This window comes from Canis aureus, chromosome 7 (genome assembly GCF_053574225.1).
Source record: "Canis aureus isolate CA01 chromosome 7, VMU_Caureus_v.1.0, whole genome shotgun sequence".
Lineage (NCBI taxonomy): Eukaryota > Metazoa > Chordata > Mammalia > Carnivora > Canidae > Canis > Canis aureus.
In genome coordinates, this window is record NC_135617.1 from 7,254,183 (window position 1) to 7,277,365 (window position 23,183).

The following is a 23,183-nucleotide window of genomic DNA, read 5'->3' on the forward strand; positions in this document are numbered from 1 at the left end:
TTTTCCTTGGTACTTGCTGGAGTACCACGACTGGGCCTGGAGGATTTATTTCCAAGATGATTCCGTTGTGGCTGGCTGGAGAGTGGGTGCTGGCACCAACTGGGAATTCAGCTGGGGCTATTGATCAGGTCTTGAATTTTCTTCCATGTGGATAGCTAGACTTCTAACAGAATAGTGTGACTTCCAAGAGAGAATGTCTTTTTTAAGAACAGATGTTCAGAAAAAAAAAAAAAAAAAAAACAGATGTTCAGGAGGACAAGCCTCAGTTCACAAGAACTTGCTAATATACCATTTATCAGAGGCGGTCACATGGCCAGGTCAATAGAGGAGAGGATACAGAAAGCCTGATTTATTGCAGGTAACCAAAGTAATAGCCTACTACAGTTCTGTACTTCCTCAATCTAGAGTGAAGTAGCCTCTCTGGAGGACATTTTGAAGCCTTAACATTCATAGTCTTTGACTCAGTAATTTCACCTTTAGGGTTGTTTTTTTTTTTTTTTTTTTTTAATTTTTGTTTATGATAGTCACACAGAGAGAGAGAGAGGCAGAGACACAGGCAGAGGGAGAAGCAGGCTCCATGCACCGGGAGCCTGACGTGGGACTCGATCCCGGGTCTCCAGGATCGCGCCCTGGGCCAAAGGTAGGTGCTAAACCGCTGTGCTACCCAGGGATCCCCACCTTTAGGGTTTTTTTAAAGATTTATTTATTTGTTCGTGAGAGACATAGAGAGGCAGAGACACAGGCAGAGGGAGAAGCAGGCTCCATGCAGGAGCCTGATGTGGGACTCAATCCCAAAACTCCAGGATCAACCACTAAGCCACCCTGGCGTCCCTGGGGGTTTGTCTTAAGGAGGCTATATAAATTCCCTGGATCTGTATATATCAAGGCTTCATCTGACTTTCATCCTTAGCATTTTGCCAAGGGTGAGATAGCTGGTTAACGCAGGAGTTGGCAATTAAAACCAGATTGTCTGGTTCCAGAACCATATGATTAATCATTATATTATACTACCTGTCATGTATATAGTGTCTGTATATAATCATATTAATGATACTAAATGAGAAGCTCATAACATATTTAATAAGTTCTATATATAAAAGTCTAAAAGGACATCAAAATGAAATACCTACAAAGGAATGTGTATTAACTGTTACAGTTTTTTTCATTGTAAGGATACTTTTTATGAGCCTACCATGCATACTTAACCTAATATGTTCTTCATATACATGTGGCTTATTTTTTTTTAAAAGATTTTTATTTTTAAGTAATTTGCGCCCAAATTGGGGCTCAAACTCACAACCCCAAGATCAAGAGTTGCATACTCCACCAACTGAGCCAGCCAGGTGTCCCTTATATCTATTTTATTTCTACTATACTTCTTTAATCCCTCCCCACCTTCCAATGTCATACTGTAAATCTGTCTTGAGGAGGAGATCTTTTTTAGATCTTTGTAGTCTTTATCTGCCTGAAACTGCATATATAGAAGTTTAGAATACATTTACTGAATAGTTTCGTTACTAATACTCTGCTGATTTCCACATTGTAGTTTTACAGTGCCTTTATATCTCACTTCCAGTTATTCTTATAAGGGTTAGTTCCAAATCACTATCCTTGGAGGTAAAATGTTACTGCCCTTAATTACCTTGGCTAAACCAAAATGACTTGGTGATCGTACAGATTCCTTAGCTCCCTTGCCCTGTTTCACAGTTAGTAGGTATAGGATAGTAGTTCTGGGGCAGTGATTCTCAACCCTGGCTGCACCTTAGGATTACCTAAAAATACCAATGTTCGGGTTCCACTTCAGACTAATTTGAATGAATTTCTGTAGGTGGTGCCACTTGAGGTGTGTGGGAATGGGTGCGTGTTTAAAACTCTTGAGACAGTTCTTACCATGAGGAAGTTGGGAAGATATAGAAAATAGTTTTGCATTTTTAAAATAGTTCAAAAAAGCCATAGACTACTAATAAGCAGTTTTCTTTCTGAAGCCTATATGGGATTATGTAAACGTTCATGAACAAATTTTTCTTTACAGTAGACTTATTACTGCAGTTTCCTTAGAGGTTGCTCATTGAAAATCTTGCATGAGCTAACAAATGAGTTTTGCTGCCAATTCACAAATGAAGACTATGGTTAAAGTAGGAAAAGTATATGGAATTACTTGATTTGTGCATTAACGCAGTCTAGATAGTTTCTTCTCTACTGTTTTGGGTATTATGCCATAAAGGATACTTCTTTCATGTTGTACACCTGAAACTAATATCATGTTGTATGTCAACTATACTTCAATTAAAAAAAAAAAAAAGGTACGTCTTTTAAAATAATGGGAAATTGTATCACTGGAAGGCCATGTCCTTATTTTCTTTTTTTTTTTTTTTAAAAGAAAGAAACTAAACCAAATACCTTGGCTTAATGACAATCTACATTTCAAAGGTTCTCTGGACTAAAAGCTTATTCTTCACTTAAATGACTTCTCCCCAGCCATATTTAGAGTTCATCTAGGTTATAAACCATATCTCCAGTTATTCATGCTGTTCCAGATTGGGTAAAACAAGTATCAAAAGTACTAACGGTGGAGGTAATAGCTTAAGCACTTCTCAGCTTATCCTTTATCTCTAGATGTAGATATTTGGAGAAATGCAGCCGCTTAATGAGAACCAGAGTGAGGCATCCATTTACATCTCTTAGGATTGGTTAAATACAGTATGGTCTATTGAGTATACTTTTGATGTTGTTGCCAGTCCCTTTTTTCAAATGTACACGTGACACTATCTGAAGAAATACTAGAAACACCTAGTAAACATTTTTCTAGTATCTATTGTTAAGCTATATTCGGGTGATCACATTTTGAGGCTTGGTTTTCTGTTTGGCTACCAGTGATAATCAGGTTACATATAGGATAGCTGTGAGCTGCTGACTTTAATAGGTCAGCCTGTGTAAGTGTGTAAGACCCAGCTTTTTGGAGACCAGTATGACGGTTTCCTCTGCTTAAATGTGAAGGGAGCCCTTATTTTTGAGCTCTATACCATGGTTTCAAAAATCTATGCTATAGTATATAATGTCTATTTGGATTCCTGATGATTTTACTCTATGTCATTAGTAATACCTTCTGGGAAATGGCTGGTTTCAAATGGTAGGGTTTTTAAAATGTTTATATTTGTGTATATTTGACAAAATGTTATATTAGTTTCAGGTATACAGCATAATAATTCAACATATCTATAGGTTACGCTATGCTCACCACTAAATAGAATACCTCATAACATTTCATCCCTTTAGAGTTTTGTTTCTGATATATTATTATAACAAATAAAAAAACCAACTAAGTAATAATGAATAGTTTTCTTCAAGTTTTTAGTCTTATTCTTTTTGAATTTTCTGAATGCTCCAGGTATCTTGTGTAATTAATGTGCTCTGCAAAATATATTCTCCTCTTGCAAATGAAAAGGCAAAATACACAGAAGCTTGAGAATTGCTCTGAATTTCTCCTAAGGCAAGTACAAATATCCATGGCTTCATTTTAGCCAAGTAGACTATAAATCCTCTTCTGAATCTATTTACTAAATCAAATTGAAAACGTAAGGTACTTAACCTATATACATATATATGTATATACACATATATACGTATATATGTATATGTTGGCACTATATTTGGCAGGGAATAAGGCTTTTTTCTGTGATAAGCTAGACTCCTCATGGTTAGTCAGGCAAATAACTTCACCTAAAAATGTGAATTTCTCCAAGAAGCAGAATTCATTCTGTGCTCTGCAAGTTCTGTAAATTTTAAATTTAGGTGGATAAATTCCAAATGGCACTAAACTTTATTATGAAAACAAATGTAAGAATAAGAAAAAAAAAACTATTTTAAAGAGGAAAAAAGGTAACTTTACATTGGAGAAATGTGGCTGACTTAACCTTAATTGGGTGATCAGTAATCGGACAGACTGACATCATGTCCTTTCTGATATGATGCATTGAAAATGCTTCAACGTTCTTGCCATTAGGAACAGTCCTGCCAGAAATGCAGGACATGAAACTGGTCAGGAGGAAACAAACTCAAAAGTATAATGTATCTCAAATATCTGGCCTTCACTGTTTAAATTGTCAGTGTCTTGAATGGCAAAACATCAGGAAGACTATTCTATTTTTTTTTAATTTATTTTTTATTGGTGTTCAATTTACTAACATACAGAATAACCCCCAGTGCCCGTCACACATTCACTCCCACCCCCCGCCCTCCTCCCCTTCTACCACCCCTAGTTCGTTTCCCAGAGTTAGCAGTCTTTATGTTCTGTCTCCCTTTCTGATATTTCCCACACATTTCTTCCCCCAGGAAGACTATTCTAAATTGAAGGAGATTAAAGACACGGCAAAGCAGAGAGCTTGATTCTTCATTGAATTCCAATTTTTTTTCTAATTTTAAAGGGACAACTGGTAAAATATGAATATGGACTGCATATCAATGTTAATGTCCTGTATTTGGTCCTTGTTCTGTGGTTATATAAGAGAATGTTCTTAGGGCATGCACATTGAAGTGCTTAGTGGTAAAGGTTTATGATGTCTGCAGTTGGTTCTCAAATGGTTCAGCAAAAATAACCTTGTGTAGAAGATTGAGAAAGCAAATATAACAATAATAACAATTGATTAATGGCAAAGGAGAGTATGCTAATATTAGAACTTTTTGCTGAGTTTAAAAAGATACAAAAGGGGTAATGTAAGAAAAACAACTTAGATTTATTGTGCAGTTGTTGGGTGCTAGGTTCAATTCTAGCATGTTTGTGTATATTACCTCATTTCATCTTTATAAAAACTATATGAAATCTAAGAACATGGTCTTCCAGAGCTACACATTTAGTTTATTTCAAAATATCCCTTCTATGATTTTCCAAGCAGTAGAAAAGAAATTATCTGGGCTAGTTCAACTTTAACCATCTATTTTGATATACTTTCACACTATTATCTGCAGTTTGTAGATGAGCAAATTGAAAAACAGATTAACTGACCCACCGTTATATAGGTAAGTGGTGATGCTGGAATTTGAACCCAAAGACTGAGCTCTTACCCACTATCAAGATACAGACTATTTTAAAGTGTGTACTTTTGTATTGAATGAATCTCTGTGAGATTTGACAGAGTGAGAAAGAGTAGGGTTACTGACTTTAATTTTCTTTGTAGAAGGAATAGTATGACTTGTCCAATGTTTTGTAAAACAAGATACTAAAAATAATCTTAAATTTGATTAAAATCTCATTTCTTTATTTGAAGCATTGAATGCTTTTCATTTGTATTTTCTCTGTTTTTCTATTCTCTATTTCCATTGATTTTTATTATTTCCTTTCTTCTACTTGTTTTGTGTTTAGTTTATTCTTCTAGTTTCCTAAGAAGTTTATTCATTTGAGATATTTCATCTCTTTTAATATGGACATTTACAGCTATAAATTTCCATCTAAGCACTGGTTTCGCTGCTTGTTGGATGATCGTTTGAACCAGTCAGATGTGTTATAGTAACAATGCCTAAACTTTTGTATTAATCATCCGGGAAACTTTTTTTTTTTTTAAGATTTTATTTATTTATTTATGAGAGGCACAGATAGAGACGCAGAGACACAGGCAGAAGGAGAAGCAGGCTCCCTGTAGGGAGCCCAATGTGGGACTCAATCCCGGGTCTCCAGGATCACGCCGTGGGCTAAAGGCAGGTGCTAAACCACTGAGCCACCCAGGTGTCCGGTGAAACCTTCTTTTTTTTTTTTATGATAGTCACAGAGAGAGAGAGAGAGAGGCGCAGAGACACAGGCAGAGGGAGAAGCAGGCTCCATGCACCGGGAGCCCGATGTGGGATTCGATCCCGGGTCTCCAGGATCGCGCCCTGGGCCAAAGGCAGGCGCCAAACCGCTGCGCCACCCAGGAATCCCTGGTGAAACCTTTTTTAAAGGGCTCATTGCCAGGGCACTTGGGTGGCTCAGTCAGTTGAGCCTCGGACTCTGATTTCTGCTCAGGTCATGATCTTGTGGCAGATCCCAGACCTGCAGCTTGCTTCACTGCACTGAGTGCGGAGTCTGCTTGTCCTTCTTCCTCCCCTCTACACCCCCTTGTGCTCACTCTCTTTCTCTCTCTAGAATAAAATCTTTTAAGAACCTCTTCCACTAGAAACTGATTCAGTTGCTCTGAGGTAGGCCTCAAGACTGTGTGTTTTCAAAGACTACTCAGATTGCTGCCATCTGAAAACTTACCAAGCTATACCCTCAAGATCATTTGCTCACTTTTCTATACTTGTGTTGTACCATTTAAGAAATTGTTTCAAGGTACCTAGGTAATCCTGAAGCATAACTGGGTTGAAGAACCAGTGTGATATCTTTGATTTTGTAATAGAAGTAGGATATAGAGTAGGGATTTGGGGTTTGTTTTTTTTTTTTCACTTTTTTATATTGTATCCCATATTTATTTGTCTTTAAGATTTATTTTTGAGAGAATGGTAGGGAGGTGCAGAGGAAAAGGGAGAGTCTTAAGACTGTGGTGAACACAGACCCTCACTAGAGATTTGATCTTATGACCCTGAGATCACAATCTGATCCAAAACCAAGAGTCTGATATTCAACTGACAGAGCCACCCAAGCATCCCCCCAAATTGTTATTAAGTAGTATTGACATATTAACTAGTATTTGGGTTATGATAATTAAAAAGGCATTTTTTAGAATGGTATATAAAATTGGGTTTTTTTTTTAAGATACTATTTGAGACAGCATGAGCAGAGGGAGAGGTAGAAGCAGGCTCTCCACTGAGCAGGGAGCCCTACGTGGAACTCAGTCCCAGGACCCTGGGATCATGACCTGAGCTGAAAGCAGACCCTTAACGAACTGAGCCAACCAGGTGCCCCAGTGGATAAAATCGTTTTTATAGACTTTATGAATTCCCAGCAACTTGCTTGCTTAACTTTTTGAGAGGCAGATAATTACAATATTTGCTTTTTTAAATGTTAGTTTGTACCATAGCCCTGACATAGCTTTAAATTATTTTTAATACTGGGTTTCTTATATAGATCCTATGAAAACAGCTGATGTGTTTGTAGGAGCCTCTGTCTTTGCTTTAGATTTATAATGAAACATGAGTTGTACAACTTTCACAGTTCCATGAATGCATTTGCAAAGACCAAGGTTACTCAAATTCCCCTTCAGCATTATTAATAATATATACCTATACACATAGGTGAAGATTATGGCTTTGTTTATGGCTCTTGCCTGATGGTAGACTAGTTTTACTCGTCTCTGATCTTACCTGTCTGGTTAGTATTCCTACAAATAAAATATTGTTATTTAATACAAATCATTGAGTTTTTTTTTTTTTTTTTTTCAAATCATTGAGTTTGACAGTTTTACCTATTAGGTAAAATAACAGTAGTGAGCAGAAAATAGTGTCTTCTAGTTTATGCTCAATCTGAGCAATTTAGAACAATTTCTGAAATTAGGGGGAAATATCAATGTCGGGATGAGAGAATACTAAATGTTGCCTTTTAAAAGTTTCAGTCAGGGCAGCCCCAGTGGCTCAACGGTTTAGCGCCGCCTGCAGCCCCAGGGTGTGATCCTGGAGACCCGGGATCGAGTCCCACATCGAGCTCCCTGCATGGAGCCTGCTTCTCCCTCTGTCTGTGTCTCTGCCTCTCTCTCTCTCTCTCTCTGAATAAATAAATAAAAAATCTTTTAAAAAAATAAAAGTTTCAGTCATCTTAATATTTATCATTTATGTTTAATTTCAGAATTCACTTTCTGGGTAAGTCTATAAAGCATGTTTTAATTATTTTTTTAAGATTTTATTTATTTATTTGATAGAGCATACATAAGCCAAGGGAGCAGCAGAGATCCCAGGACCCCGGGATCATCACCTTGAGCCGAAGGCAGATGCCTAACTGACTGAGCCACCTAGGGGCCTCATCTATAAAGCATTTTAAATGAAATCCAAAGTAAAACCTTTAAGGAATTTTTGCTATAATTTGCTTCAGTAGTCTGACTCTTGTCCATATTCTTCAAGCAGATAAGCCTTAGAAATGGCTAGAAGTGACTTTTTTTTTTTTTTTAAAGATGTAATTGACATGGGAGTCATGAGCAGTAGGGAGACAGAGCAACTCTTGATCTCACGGTTGTGAGTTTGGGTCCATGCTGGGTGTAGAGATTACTTAAATAAATTTTTAAAAAGATATAATTGACATACTGCATTAGTTTCAGGTGTACAACATAATGATTCCATATTTGCATGCTTTGTGAAATGTTCACAATAAGTCTAGTTAACATTGCTTATCATACATAATTACAAATTTTTCTTTCTTGTGATGAGAACAGAACCAAATCTTCTGGGCAGCCCCTGTGGCTCAGCGATTTAGCGCCACCTTCAGCTCAGGTCATGATCCCAGGGACTCGGGATTGAGTCCCACATCAGGCTCCCTGCATGGAACCTACTTCTCCCTCTGCCTGTGTCTCTACCCACCCACCCCCACCCCCACCCCCCGTGAATAAATAAAATCTTTAAAAAAAAAAAAAAAAAAAAACAAATGTTCTCCCCCGCTCCCCAGAACCAAGTGTTCTTAATACCCCTCATGCACAAACATGTAGCTACTCTGTCCGATTCTGTGGCTTCAATTTTTTGGTAACTTCTCTGTTCTGTTTTTCTATTTCAAGGTTATTGTCCTGTTCAGAGATGTTTACTCCTGGTGCTCACAGATACACATATCTTAGCGGCATACTCAGGACACAGTTTAATCTTTTCAGTTTTCCCATGATCTGTGCTCAATATTACTCAGTGTGTAGTTCATACTGGTTTAACCATTTTCAACTATCTTCCAATAGCATGGCTTTATGTGCTGAAAGAATACCAGCCAAATCCATTATCTGTTCCTTTATGCTTTTATTATATAAATGGTATCATACTATATATACTGTTCTGAAACTTCTTTTTTTAAGATTTTATTTTTTTATGCAATTTGTACCCCCAACGTAGGACTTGAACTCATGGCCCTGAGATCGAGTCCCACGCTTAAAAAAAAAGTCGCATGCTCTGAAACGTATTATACTTAACACATCTCAGGCAGGCTTTTTTTTTTTTTTTTTTTTAAAGATTTTCTTTATTTATTCATAGAGCTAGAGAGAGGCAGAGACACAGGCAGAGAGAGAAACAGGCTCCATGCAGGGAGCCCAACATGGGACTCGATCCTTGGTTTCCAGGATCACTCCGCAGACTGAAGGCTGCGCCAAACCCCTGAGCCACCCGGGTTGCCCTCAGGCAGACTTTCTGATCAGTCTGTGGCTGAATTATATAGTTTGTAAAAGCTGCATAATGTTTCATTTTCTGTTTGTAACAGTTTTATTAGGTTGTTTATTTTACTATTACATGAACAATGCTTAAACTTCTACATACCGATATCTTTTTATATACATGGGAATATTTGTAGGATTAATTCCTAGTGGAATTGTTGGCTTAAAAGATACATGCATTTATTTATTTAGTTTTAGTTTTAAAGAGTAGAACTTAGTGATTCACTAGTTGCATATAACACCCAGTGCCATCGTTAATGCGCATCACCCTGTAACCCATTCTGCCACCTACCTCCCCTGCAGCAACCCTGTTTCCTAGCATTAAGACTCTCTTATGGGGGCAGCCCCGGTGGTGCAGTGGTTTAGCGCCGCCTGCAGCCCAGGGTGTGATCCTGGGGACCTGGGATCAAGTCCCACATCAGGCTCCTTGCATGCAGCCTGCTTCTCCCTCTGCCTGTGTCTCTGCCTCTCTATCTCTCATGAATAAATAAAAAATCTTAAAAAAAAAAAAAAAAAAGACTCTCTTATGGTTTGCCTCACTCTGGGTTTTCATCTTATTTTTAAGATACATGCATTTAAAAGAGTGATAGATGTCACCAAAATGCTCTCCTTACAGGTTGTACCAGTTTTTACTACCATCAACATATTTTCCTTTTTTTTTTTTTAAGATTTTATTTATTTATTTGAGAGAGAGGGAGAAGCAGGCTCCCTGCTGAGCAGTGAGCCCAAAGTGGGACTTGATACCAGGACCCTGAGATTATGACCTGAGCTAAAGGCAGATGCTTAACTGCCTGAGCCACCCATAGACCCCAGCATTTTTTTCAAGTGACTGGCTGGCTGACTGCTGTCCTCTCCTCACCATCACGAGGTATTTAAATGTAATACCTGCCTGTCTGATGAGTGAAAATGGGATCTTACTCTTTTGACTGGCATTTCTTGTGTGAGTGATGTTTGAACATTACTTGCCATTAGTTATTCCGTGTTCTGCCAATTTTTAATTTATTTTCATTCATTCATTCATTCATTCATTCATTCATGAGAGACAGAGAGAGAGGCAGAGGGAGAAGCAGAATCCATGAAGGGAGCCCCATGTGGGACTTGATCCCAGGACTCCAGGATCATGCCCATAGCCAAAGACAAGTGAGAAACCGCTAAGCCACCCGGGCGTCCCTGTTCTTTACATTTTAATAAAATTATCCCTTTGTTCTGTGTTGCAAATATTTGTCTACAATTTGTTCTTGGTCTTTCAACTTTTTGTTTAACTACATAAATTTAAACTTTTTATACCCTTATCCTTCAACCTCCCCAATACAAGCTTCAAAAGGGCTAGGGCTCCATCTCAGTCCTCATTATATTCCCTAACTTACCTAGCACTGGCCCTTTTAGAGATGTTCCCAAACTGAAAATAGTTGAATCCTGGGACACCCGGGTGGAGTGGCTCAGCAGTTGAGCATCTGCCTTCAGCTCAGGGCATGATCCCAGGGTCCGGGATCGAGTAGTATATCAGGCTTCTTGCAGGGAGCCTGCTTCTCCCTCTGCCTGTGTCTCTGCCTCTCTCTGTCTCTGTCTCTCATGAATAAATAAAATCTTTAGTTAAAAAAATAGTTGAATCCTCCTGAACTGGTAGTAAAAAAAAAAAAAAAGTAATCATTTTTTCTCTAATACTTAGAAAACAAAAATGGAACATGTTATGTGGGTTAAATAAGTTGAAAGTGACAGATCAATAGTTTGTAATCAATGGCTTAAAGAAAACACCTGCACATGTTTTCATTTTTATTTTGGTCCAGTTGAGTTGAAAGATGGTGGTGTTGACCAGAAGGAAGTTAACTGGCAAACTTGGCCACTCCAAATGTAAAGGGCAGGTAATATTAAGAGTTAAAGGGTGTGACTTTATCAAAACTTTAAAGCAATCCTCATGTAAAGAGAAATCATAGCCAACTGAGCAAATTAAATAAAAGAATTTTCTTTAACTGTGATCCTTTTTTTTGCTGTATAATCTATCAAATTATTAGCTAATCACAGAAAGGAATGGACTTTTTCTCCTTCCCACTCCCCTTCTATTAAAGTGAATCAGATAGAGTCATGATTGTGTCAAAAGTTCAAAAGGGAAAATGGAAGGTAAAATGAGCTGAATTGGCACTCTTCCCTCAACATTGTACCTGTAAGCTTGATATGTTGTTTCAGAGATTAACTTTATGGACTTCCGTACCCAGAAGTATGAAAATTCGAAGGGAACTCTTTTCACAAGCTTGATCTTAACATATTGAATAAAGAGAGCAGCTAATCCCTTTTGTAAAGTAATTTGAGAGGAGGGAATTCAAAATGTAAAATCTCACCTGCAGAAAACACTCAATTCTATAAAAGCCTTTCTATCTTTAGACACTTACAAAGACTTAATATTTTAATGCGGAAGGGTGAACTTGGTTAAAAAGCCAATGGGTGAAATTAGAGAGAAATAATCCAGTGCTTTCTTTCTGGGAATTATCATCCTGCTCCCTAGGGGACCTAATTTTATTCCCTGTGGGGAATGAGAATACCCTTCTGTACAGCAAGCCAGCATCTCTAAATATAAGCTTGACTTTTAGTATAATAAGAGTCTTGTTAGGTGCAATTTTGCTCTTAGTCATTAATACAATGAACAAATGTTGTGGTTACCTGGGAAAGAAAATTCAAGTGCTTTTAAACCTCTTGTGAGATTTGGTTTCATGCTTGAAACCTATCCAGTGTTATGCCCAATAGCATCTGTAGAAGATTCCAAGCTATAAGGTATACAACATGGAGAAGTTAATACACTTTGGAAAAAAATGAGACCTACTACAAAATGGGTTTAAGGCCCTGAATAAAAAAGCTTTTCTTTTGCTGAATGACAATTACTTACCAGTGGCATTAGGTTTAACAAATGATTGAAATTTTCTTAGGAGTGAAGTTTATGTGATGGATGATGTCCCTTCTGGTGACGCTTAACTTTCTTTTCAGCTGTAAAACAGTTTGCTGTTCTGCAAGCGCAAAGACCAAATTAAAGACAAAATATGATCTAAGAGTATATAGTATTAAATAGCATTTTCCATATGGTATGGCATTGTGTTAGATTAATTTCTGTCTCCTGTAAACTTTGTCATGTTATGTGCTTTTCGAATTCTATTCTTGATAATGAAATCATGGTGGTATACTGCTTCTGCTAATATCCTTAATTATCAACCATTTTAAATTGGGTTTGGTGGTATATTTTCTCATTTTATAGGGATCAGTAAAAGATAATAGAAATCTTTCTTGTTACTTTAAGTTTAGAAGTTGACATAAATGGTCTTTGCAGTCTTATAAAGAACAGTCTCCATTCCAGTGTAACTTCAGAGTCCTGGGCATTATGTTTCCAATTCTTAAACTTGCCCTCAGCCTATAAAGCTGTGGATCTATGAGCCTGACCTAATGTGTAGGACTTCTGATTTCCTACTAGTAGTAACAGTGCAGACATTGCATACTTTCCCTGCTAGTTTCTGGCATCTTTTAGAAGACCATTAAGCATAATCCTTTATTCGTACAATATTCAATAAATATTTATTGAGATATTTTGTACTTAATTTCAAGATTGTTAAGGTCTCCTTTCCCTTAGTTTTTCCCTGTGAGCATTATATGCTTAGGTACTATCTAAACTGGTTAGCAATCAGAGCTAGCTTTATCTCACCCCTGTTCAGTTGGCATTTCTACAGCTCAATGAAATAGAAAAAAATGGCCTATATTTATGTAACTGACCTCAGGCAGAATGACATCCTAAAGCCTGTTTGCAGATATGCATTTAGAAGTTGTACTCCAGGATGCCTGGGAGGATCAGTGGTTAAGCATCTGTCTTTGGCTCAGGTCATGATCCCGGGATCCTGGGATCAAGTCCTGCGTCAGGCTCTCCATATGGAGCCTGCTTCTCCCTCTTTCCATGTCTCTACCTCTCTCTCTCTCTCATAAATAATAATAATAAATAATCTTTTTAAAAAATAAAACTAAAAATTTTACTCCAGCGTAAATAATATACCAAGTTTTATTTTGTCATGAGATGACATTTTATTGTATTTGATATTTTTCTATCTTATTTCTTATTGTAGGGTAACCAGGCTTGCCATATTATCAGTTTGACAGATTCCCCACCTCACCCCCCGCTTTTTTTGAAGTCCCTGTCCCATGCTTCAACTTAGAAGTGATTTTTTTTTTAATTTCAGACAAATCTGCCTATTTTCAAGCTGAAGGAATCTACTGTTAGAAGAAGATACAGTGACTTTGAATGGCTGCGAAGTGAATTAGAAAGAGAGAGCAAGGTAAGAATTATCTATTTTAATGGCCCAGTTGAGGCTTTTGCTGACTTACACTTGGATTAATGCTTCCTTTTTAGAGCTCTTTTGCTATTACTTCCTTCCTTTCCCTCATGTTCCTATTCACTCTTGCCACCCACACACACTTCTTGCCAAGTTTCTCTTCCTTAATATGTCTCATATGATTATATTTGCAATTTTTTTATTTTATTGACTCATAATGCATTTTTTCATCATCACACATGTACATAGAACAGAAGTTTCATAAACCAGGACTACTTTTACTCTGTGATACGTGCTGATATTCTTCAGCTTAGTTTTTTGTTTTTTGTTTTTTAAATTGATTTTTTTTTTTAATTTTTATTTATTCATGATAGGCACACAGTGAGAGAGAGAGAGGCAGAGACACAGGCAGAGGGAGAAGCAGGCTCCATGCACCGGGAGCCTGACGTGGGATTCGATCCCGGATCTCCAGGATCACACCCTGGGCCAAAGGCAGGCGCCAAACCGCTGCACCACCCAGGGATCCCTTCAGCTTAGTTTTAATGATGGCCATGGTCTAATAGATGATACATAAAAACACTCTTACAAAAAGAAAAAAAAAAACACTTATATACCTTGGTAAGAGTCATCTTGTCTTAAAATTTAGTGGTTTGGGGTGCAAAAATAATAAGAGCAAGGCAGTCTCATTCTAATGTTCCTTATTCTAGCCCTATGTTTGGAGGACATCAGAAGTTAATATGTAGAAGCCCTAAAGTAGAGCCTAACTTGTGTTCATTTGTAAAGTGTGCTAAGTTGAAATGGAAGGAAAACTTCCTTAACTAGATACCTGTGGCTGGATGCAAGAGCAATATATTACACAAATCATAGCATTCTATCAAAATGTAAAGGAGAAAATTTTACCCCCCAAAATACCAAAGTATAAAATATTTATGAGTAAAACTAGGAATATAAGACCCATGTAAAGAAAACTTTAAAACTATACTGAAAGACAAAAGCAAAACTTAATAAATAGACTACATTCTTGGTTTGAAATATTCACTTTCAAAGATTCATTATTTAAATATTTGAGAGCAAAAATAAATAAATAAAATATTTGAGAGCTTATTCTGTGTGTTCTGTGAGTTAGAGCTGTGAACATAGTCCCCACTTTCATGGTCCTTACATTCAGTTGATGAAGTTGGGATGGTGGTGAAAGGAAAACAGAAAAAATAGTAAGCTATATAGTATGTCAGATGGTGATAATGCTGTTAAGAAAAAAAAAACAAAAACAAAACCAAGGCAACCACGGAGTGCCAGGACCGTACTCTTTTATAGAGTCGTCAAAGGAAGGCCTCATTTAGAGGTGACATTTTAGCAGTAGATGTGATCAAAGTAAAGCATTATCTTCTAGCTTATTTATAAATTCACAAAATTCTGATAGAAATCTTAGTGGGTTTTTTTTTTTTAATAAACTTGCAGATTTATAGATGAGCTTTACAATCAAAGGAAACACCAAGAGGACTCCTAAATTATATTCAGCATATACTGAGCACCTGCAGACATCAGAGTTTCTCCTAAGGCTGTAGTAATTAAAACAGTTTAGTATTGCTTTAGGGACAAGCAGTTAGATTAGCAGAATGTAATAGAACTTAGAATGTAATAGAACTTAGAATGCCAACTTGCATATTTATTGGAAACTTAGTTTATTACAAAAATAACATTGTTAATCAGTAAGGAAAATGATTTTTTTTTTCCAGTAAATGGGGTCGAAACATTTGGCTGTTTATTTAGGAATAAAAATTTTTAACTCACTGTATAGAAATTATAGATGATTTGAAGATCTAAATGTACAAGTTAGGAAAGTTTTGGGTAACAAATTATTTATGACCACAGGGAAGAAGTGTCCTTTTTTCTCAGCTTTATTGAGATACAGTTAACAGATAACATTGTGCAAGTTTAAGGAATGCAACATTACAATTGGTTATGTGTATATATTATGAATTAATGACCACAATAAACTTAGCTAATATATCCATCACCTCACATAATTTTTTTTTTTTTTTTTTGGTGGTGAGAACATTTAAGATCTATCTTAGCAACATGTAAGTGTACAATACAGTATTGTTAACAGTAGTCACCATCCTCTGCATTAGATCCCCAGAACTTATTTTATAACTGGAAGTTTGTACACTTTGACCAGCATCCTTCATTTCCCCCATCCCCCAGCCCATGGCAACAACTAATCTGCTACTATCTGTTGCTGATAGTTAGACTTTTTTTTTTTTTTGATTCCACATAAAAGTGAGATTGTACAGTATTTGTCTTTCTCTGATTTATGGGAAGAAGTGTGTTTATAGGTTTTGGGCTTTGCTTAACTAACGTAGCACATGGTGCACTGCAGTGTTTAATAAACATTTGGTGAATGTATACATCACTTTTTGAAAAAATAACAGCTTCATTGACATATTAATTCACATGCCATACAGTTCACCCATTTGAAGTAAAATTCATTGGTTCTTAGTATATTCACAGAGTTGTACAGCCATCTCTACAGTCAGTTTTAGAACATCTTAATCACTCCATAAAAGAAATGCCATACCGATTAGTAGTCACTACCAATTTCTCCCTCAACCCCTCCTCACCCAGCCCTATATAACCACTAATTGACTTTCTCTATGGATTTGTCTGTTCTGGACGTTTCATATAAATAGGAGCATAGAATATGTAGTCTTTTGTTTCTGGCTTCTTTCACTGAAGGTGTTTTCAACATTTCAGCATTAATTTGGTTTTTCCCACCTAATTAATTTCTTTTTATTGCCAAGTAATATTCTGTTGTATGAGTATACATTTCATTTGTTTTATTTATCCATCAGTTGGTAGACATTTGGATTGATTCTACTTTTAGACTATGTGAATAATCCTGCTGTGAACATTTGTGTACAGGTTTTTGTTTGGACATAATGTTTTTACTTCTCTTGAGTATATACCTAAGAGTGAATTCGCTAGGTTCTATGATAACTCTTTAACTTTAAAGAATTCCCAGACTTTACCAAGGCAGCTGTACCATTTTTACATTCCCACCAACAATGTAGGAGAGTTCCACTCTTTTCTCCACATCCTCATCAACACTATTATCTGTCTTCTTTTTTTTTAAGTTTTATTTATTTTTATTTAGGAGAGAAAGAGTGCACGCATTGGGGGAGGGGTGAAGGGAGAAGGAGAGAGAATCTCCAGCAGACTCACTGCTGAGGGCTTGAGAGCTCAGAGCCCCACACAGGGCTCAGTCCCACAACCCTGAGATCATGACCTGAGCCGAAATCAAGAGTCAATCACTTAAGTGGCTGAGCCACCCAAGTGCCCCTACTATTACAGCTGCCTTAGTATGTAAGGTGCAGTCTCGTGGTTTTGATTTTCATCTCCCTGAGGGCTGGTGATGCTGATCATCTTTTCATGTACTTATTGGTCATTTTTTTTATCTTCTGTGGAGAAATACCTTTTTTTAGACCCTTTGCCGGTTTAGTTGAGTGTTTTGTCTTTTTATTATTGAGCTGTATCTAGAATATATAAAAAAACTCTTACAAGTCCCTTTCAGATAGTAATTTGCAAAAAATCTTCCATTCTACAGATTTCCCTTAATTGCTTCCTTTGAGGCATATTAAATATGTGAGGGGCGGGGATCCCGGGTGGCTCAGCGGTTTAGCGCCTGCCTTTGGCCCAGGGCGCGAACTTGGAGACCCGGGATCGAGTCCCGCGTCGGGCTCTCAGCATGGAGCCTGCTTCTCCCTCCTCCTGTGTCTCTGCCTCTCTCTCTCTCTCTCTTTCTCTCTTCTCTCTATGTCTATCATAAATAAATAAATCTTAAAAAAATATATGTGAGGGGCTTAACCTATGTGAACGTTGTACTTTTATTACAATATTGCTAAGAACAATTAGTCAAGTTATTTTTGTTTATAAATTAGTACTTTTAACCAAAATCTGTTAAACGAGGCTAGAAAGTAGGTGGTAATTATTATGTTTACTGGTCATTATGGTGAAATCTTTTAGCTTTTATTTAAGTATGTTTTTCTATATTATGCTGACCTAAGTATCTTCCTGTCTACTTCTGACTCCACACATATACACATATCTTTGGATTAATGACTGTTAGAATGGTAAGAACTCGAACTAGATCTTTTCAGACTGCTTAAGCAAAAATAATTTGATGTTGAAAAGGATCTTTGGAATCTTTGCTAAACAGACCACTCATGATTTTTGTAGATTATTAATCCTGTTACCTACAACCTCACCATTTAAGTGGCTGTTTTGAGTATTATGTTAGGAAGAATATATCTCTGCAGATAATACATAGTAATCTTAATTTCATACTAAATTATGCCCTGAATTAATGGTAGTTACTTGTTGAGTGCATTGGTTCTAGTTTCTTTTTTTAATAATAGCTTTATAGCTACAGATGTTTTCCCCTGCCCATCAGATAGCCATTCCACTGGGGCTCAGTTACTGGCCATGATCTCCACTTTTCAATTGTAATATCCCTGCAGGTTTTAACTGTCAACTTCAAATGCTAATATAGGAAGAGAGATTCAAGAATGCTATGGAGATAAATCTTTAGATGTCTTAATCAGTCATCTGGGGAGAAGAGTAGATCTAGGAAGAAATTAGGAAGTTTCTGTTGGGCATTTGGTTTTGTGGGGGTTTTTTGCTCTTATTCCTTGCTATTCTAAATTAAGTTGTGTTGATCTTTCCCTTTTTCACCCTGCTGGATCATTGTTTTAGAATAGAAACTGTATCAGGGGCTTAAAGTTTAACCTCTTTTAGAAAATGTATAATTTTATTACTGGTGTTTACTATTTATATTTCTTCTTGCCTAATTGTTTGTTTATACCTTTTTTTGTTTTGTGTAAGATATGGATCCAGCTAAGTGGTTAGTCATTTACCAGATATTCGAACTTCTGTTGTGTGCCCAGCCTTCCTTTAAAAAGCCATAGGAAGCCTGAGACAGGGTCTTTATTTGAAGGCATCTATAAGATAAATTGGTGGTTTTCCACCAGGGCCAGTTGTGTCCCCCAGGAGACATTGGACAATGTCTGGAGATAGTTTTTATTATAACAAGAAAGGGGTGTTAACTGAGTGCTCCCTGGTCTAGTGGGTAGAGGCCTTGGATATGCTATTAAACATTCTATAGTGCACAAGAAAGCTCTCCCCACCCCACCCCCAAAGAATTAATCTGGCTTAAAATGTTAATAGTGCCATGGTTGAGAAACCAACCTAACTTGTGAAACAAATAGCTAGCTATGTGCTATTTAACTCCAATATTGGAGCTCCAGATAATTCGTAGAAGAGAGAGATCAGTTTAAGTTAACCCAGGAGGACAACTTTATCTTCCCCTTTTAGGGTTTGAAAGGTAAAATTAGGATATTCCTATGTAGGAAGAAAATGATCCTTGGGGGGAGAGAAGGGAGTGGATTTGGGAGAAAGTTGACATGTTTCTTAGCCTAGAAAATGGAAGAGTGGTAACAGAATTGTTGATTATTTTATCCTCACTTCAAACACAAGTAGGAATCTACGCAGATGGTGTGAGGTAAAGGAAATAGACCACAGAATTCTTACCTGCCCATGCTGGAAAGAATTGGTTAATATTTCATTTCTTCACATAATTGAAGGTTGATTTTGGTTTTTTTTTGTTTGTTTTTTTTTGTGGTTTTTTGAAGGTTGATTTTTATCTCTGCAGTTTCTATTCTAAAAAAGCATTGTCTCCCCTAAGTGGTGTCCAGACTGTCTAGAGGCATCGCAGCCTTTATTGCAGCATTGCTCGAATGTTCTCTTTGTACACCTGTGCCTCGAAAAGTTGAGGAGAAAACGATAAGCTATGGGCCATGCTTTTGAGGAGCCGTGGTCTGATGGGCTGTTCTGCATTTTGGTTCTCTTGCCTCCAAACACTGAATCTTTTTTCAGTATGTTTGTTACTGATTTTCTTTTATATTTAATTTTGTTTAACAGTGGAATGGCTATCCTAGTGAACATATACTTTGTCTTCACGCTCTGTGTGCTCTATAAATTTTCACAACCTAGTCAGCATCTTCAAGAACTTTCTTTCCTGTGTTTTTTTTTTTTTTTAGGTTGTAGTTCCCCCTCTCCCTGGAAAAGCATTTTTGCGTCAGCTTCCTTTTAGAGGAGATGATGGAATATTTGATGACAATTTTATTGAAGAAAGGAAGCAAGGGCTGGAGCAATTTATTAACAAGTAAGTGCTTTCTGTACCTCGCGAGGTGTAAGTGGAATAGTGATCCAAGATGACTTGGGGTGAATACTGGTAATTTAGGTATTAAGCTAAACAGGAACAGTGCTTTTCTTTTTGGCCATTTCCTGACTAACTTTTTTGTATCATTTAATAAAGTAAAAGTATATAACAAGTTGAATATCATGTGATAAATATTAACACACTTGAGTATCTTTGCATTGACCTAAGTTCTGTATTTGTTTTTCTTGGTTAATATATGCAAATTATATTTAAAATTGCAGCATTTTTAAAAATACAGTTTTACTTATGATTCTTTCTCATTTAAGGTATGTTCTAGCATGAACAATAAAACTTACAGTACACTTGCAATCATTTTGTTTGATTGCAGATGGAAGTATTATCAGCATGTCTTGTGTGAAGGTACACATTTAAAATTTTCACAACAGAATCTTTTTTCACAATGTAAGAAAACCTTTTTTTTACTTTAGAAACTCTTAAACCAAAATTTCTAGCTTTTAATTTTATTCTTGAAATATAGCCATTTTATTATTATTATTATTATTATTATTATTATTATTATTATTTATAGCCATTTTTTAAAACCAAAGTAATAGAATTATGCCAGGAAAGAGGTCACTATAATTATGCATTGGCCTTAAATTTGACCAAATAGGGGACGCCTGGGTGACTCAGCGTTTGAGCATCTGCCTTTGGCCCAGAGTGTGATCCTGGAGACTTGGGATCAAGTCCCACGTCGGGCTCCCTGCACGGAGCCTGCTTCTCCCTCTGCCTGTGTCTCTGCCTCTCTCTCTCTGTGTGTGTGTGTGTCTCTCATGAATAAATAAAAAAATCTTTAAAAAAAAAATCTTTTTGACCAAATAAAGTCAAATGCTGGAGAATATGGTTGTGTGAACTTATGTATTGACCAACACTTCAATTTTAATCTAGTAATAAGCAATAAAGAACTGTGAATGGTTATACAAGGAAAGTTGTACAAGCCTTTAACTTTTTGTTACCTGCTATAGCACATGACCTTCATTGTCTATGAACATGCTTTCCTTTTGGAGAAGGCAGTGCTGGCTGAGGTGTTTTTAATTCAGAAATAGAAATCTCATTATCCATTTTCATCTTACGGTTAGTCTGCAGTGGAAACCTTTAAAGCAAGCCAAAAGAAGAAATAAAAACTGGAAACATGTGTCTCTTAGTTTTTTGAGGTTTTATTGAACTTCAGTGTATTTCTAATTCTGATCCTGTATCTTTTCCTTCTTTAAATGGGTTCTTAGAATTAATGACGTTTCACTTTTAACATTAATATTAATTTAGATTTCTTGTGCCTATACAAATAAATATATAAAGACATTAACTGGGTACGTATTCCAGAAGCAGTGCAAAGCTAGTGATTGTTGTCTAAATGACCCTTGTGAACCAAAGGAAGGGAAATCTACCATTAGTTGGTAGAGCATAGCTTTAGGAGTGGTCCAGAATAACACTTAACTATTACTAAATTGTACATGCTTTTTAACCTTAGAATATATGTTTTGACCCTCAGCCCCAATTTTGAAAAATACTAGACTAAGTTTGTGTTTTTTATTCCTAGGGTTGCTGGTCATCCTCTGGCACAGAATGAACGTTGTCTTCACATGTTTTTACAGGACGAAATTATAGATAAAAGCTATACACCATCTAAAATAAGACATGCCTGAAATTTGGTGAGAAGGGCGCCAAAAAAAAAAAAAAAAACTTTCCATGACTATTAATGATTCATATGCACCAGTGAAGAAGTTCTAACTAACTTTTAGCATGCTGCACAGAAACTGGTATAACACGCCTTCAGTATACTAACATTCATATGCTCAGTTTTGTTTTGTTTTGTTTTGGCAGTTGACAAGAAGTTAATTTGCTTTAGTGAAAATCCCTCATCCACCCTTTCTCTATGAATAGCTCTTCCTTGCTGTTTTAATGTGGTACACACTATAGCCTCGCAGACCTATTACTCCAGTATAATCTGCAGTGTCCTAACTAAAGTTACTGACTTGGTCTTATCTGCAGTTTTTGTGTCCTGTTTGCTTCTTGAATCTGATTAACTAGAACATTTCTCTTGCTCCTTTTTAATATGTGATGTCACTTGACCTAATTTATGTGTAGAAGCACTACACCATTGGTTTCCAGTACCCTATGTGTAAGATACACACTTGTGTGCAGAAAGTATCTCCCTTCAGGCTTGTAATACCCTTCACGTGGAAGATCAATGAGGGAAATCTTTATATTCTGTATAAAAACAAATCAAATTTATATACTAAAATCATTTGTCTAAAAATTTAAGTTGTTTTCAGATAAAAATAAAAAAGCATTTCTGATATGCACTGATTGTGTTGCCTCCGGCTTCTTTTTTCCCCCTTTATGGCTGTCCTACTTTAACTCACTGTTGAGAGGGATTATTTACTAATTATATACTTCTCATTCCTGTAACTCCATTCCTCTTAAACAGTGGTGATATCAAATATGCTACCACCCTTTGAATTGGGGTATTTTCTTTTATACAACAAAAAAAGTGACGTACTAAAAGAAAGCATTCCTTAAAGCTTACTGAGTTGTTATGAAGCACTTTGTGTGTTTGAAAAATGCTTTATAATCTCAAGTCATTCTTCTTAAAAGGCCTTTTTAAGATAAGTCAATACCGTGCCTCCTATTTTGCAGAGGAATTTTTTTCCTAGTTCATCTGAGTGACTTTTTAAAGCAAACTTAGCAAGGGTATAATAACCCTTTTCTTGGTCAGCAGATCCATGCTTTCTCTTTAATTTGGCTTGGGATACTTTATCCTCTTTAACCAAGGGAGAAGGGCACAGTGTCCTAGCCTGACTGATAGAGATGATAAGAAACCAGAAAACGCATGACTTCTTGCTGCCTAACTTGTGTTGTAGCCAGACCTTTGCAGCCAGAATGTGTTCTCTAATTAGAATCTGTACAACATCTGGTGGTTTGGGGGGACCCGTTGTGACCTAGGGTTAAACCACCAAGTAAAGAAAGCATGTCCTCCCACTTCAGTGGTGTCCCCTATCTTCTGTGGAGACAGATCATCCATTTGAGAGGAACCCAGCCTAGGTCTGGGCCAAACTTAGGATGTCCACCAAGCAGATTGGAACATTACTAGGAATTAGAGCCACCCTGTAAGGCCTTTTGTTACTTAAATATTTCACAGTTCCATAAACTGGACATTTCAGTTACTATAAATTAAGGTACAAAGCTTAAACAAAGGTAAGTTTTGTTTCAGTGAGCTAGAGAAGTAAAAAGCTGTCAGTTTATGTTACTCAGAACAGAGTAATGGTAGCTCTAAATTCCTCTCAAGCAGTGGTTTTCAAGCAGGGA

At 36.7% G+C, this 23,183-nt stretch overlaps 1 protein-coding gene across 1 annotated transcript in view; it reads left to right on the forward strand.

The window, feature by feature from the left end:
- Positions 1-22,180, forward strand: part of SNX3 (sorting nexin 3) — a 42,264-nt gene extending 20,084 nt beyond the window's left edge. Inside the window, exons 2-4 of the mRNA XM_077902865.1 lie at positions 13,508-13,603; positions 19,696-19,820; positions 21,415-22,180. Coding sequence (XP_077758991.1) covers positions 13,508-13,603; positions 19,696-19,820; positions 21,415-21,520 — 327 coding nt within the window. The 3' untranslated portion in view covers positions 21,521-22,180. The remainder of the gene's footprint in view (positions 1-13,507; positions 13,604-19,695; positions 19,821-21,414) is intronic.
- Positions 22,181-23,183: the final 1,003 nt, after the last annotated feature.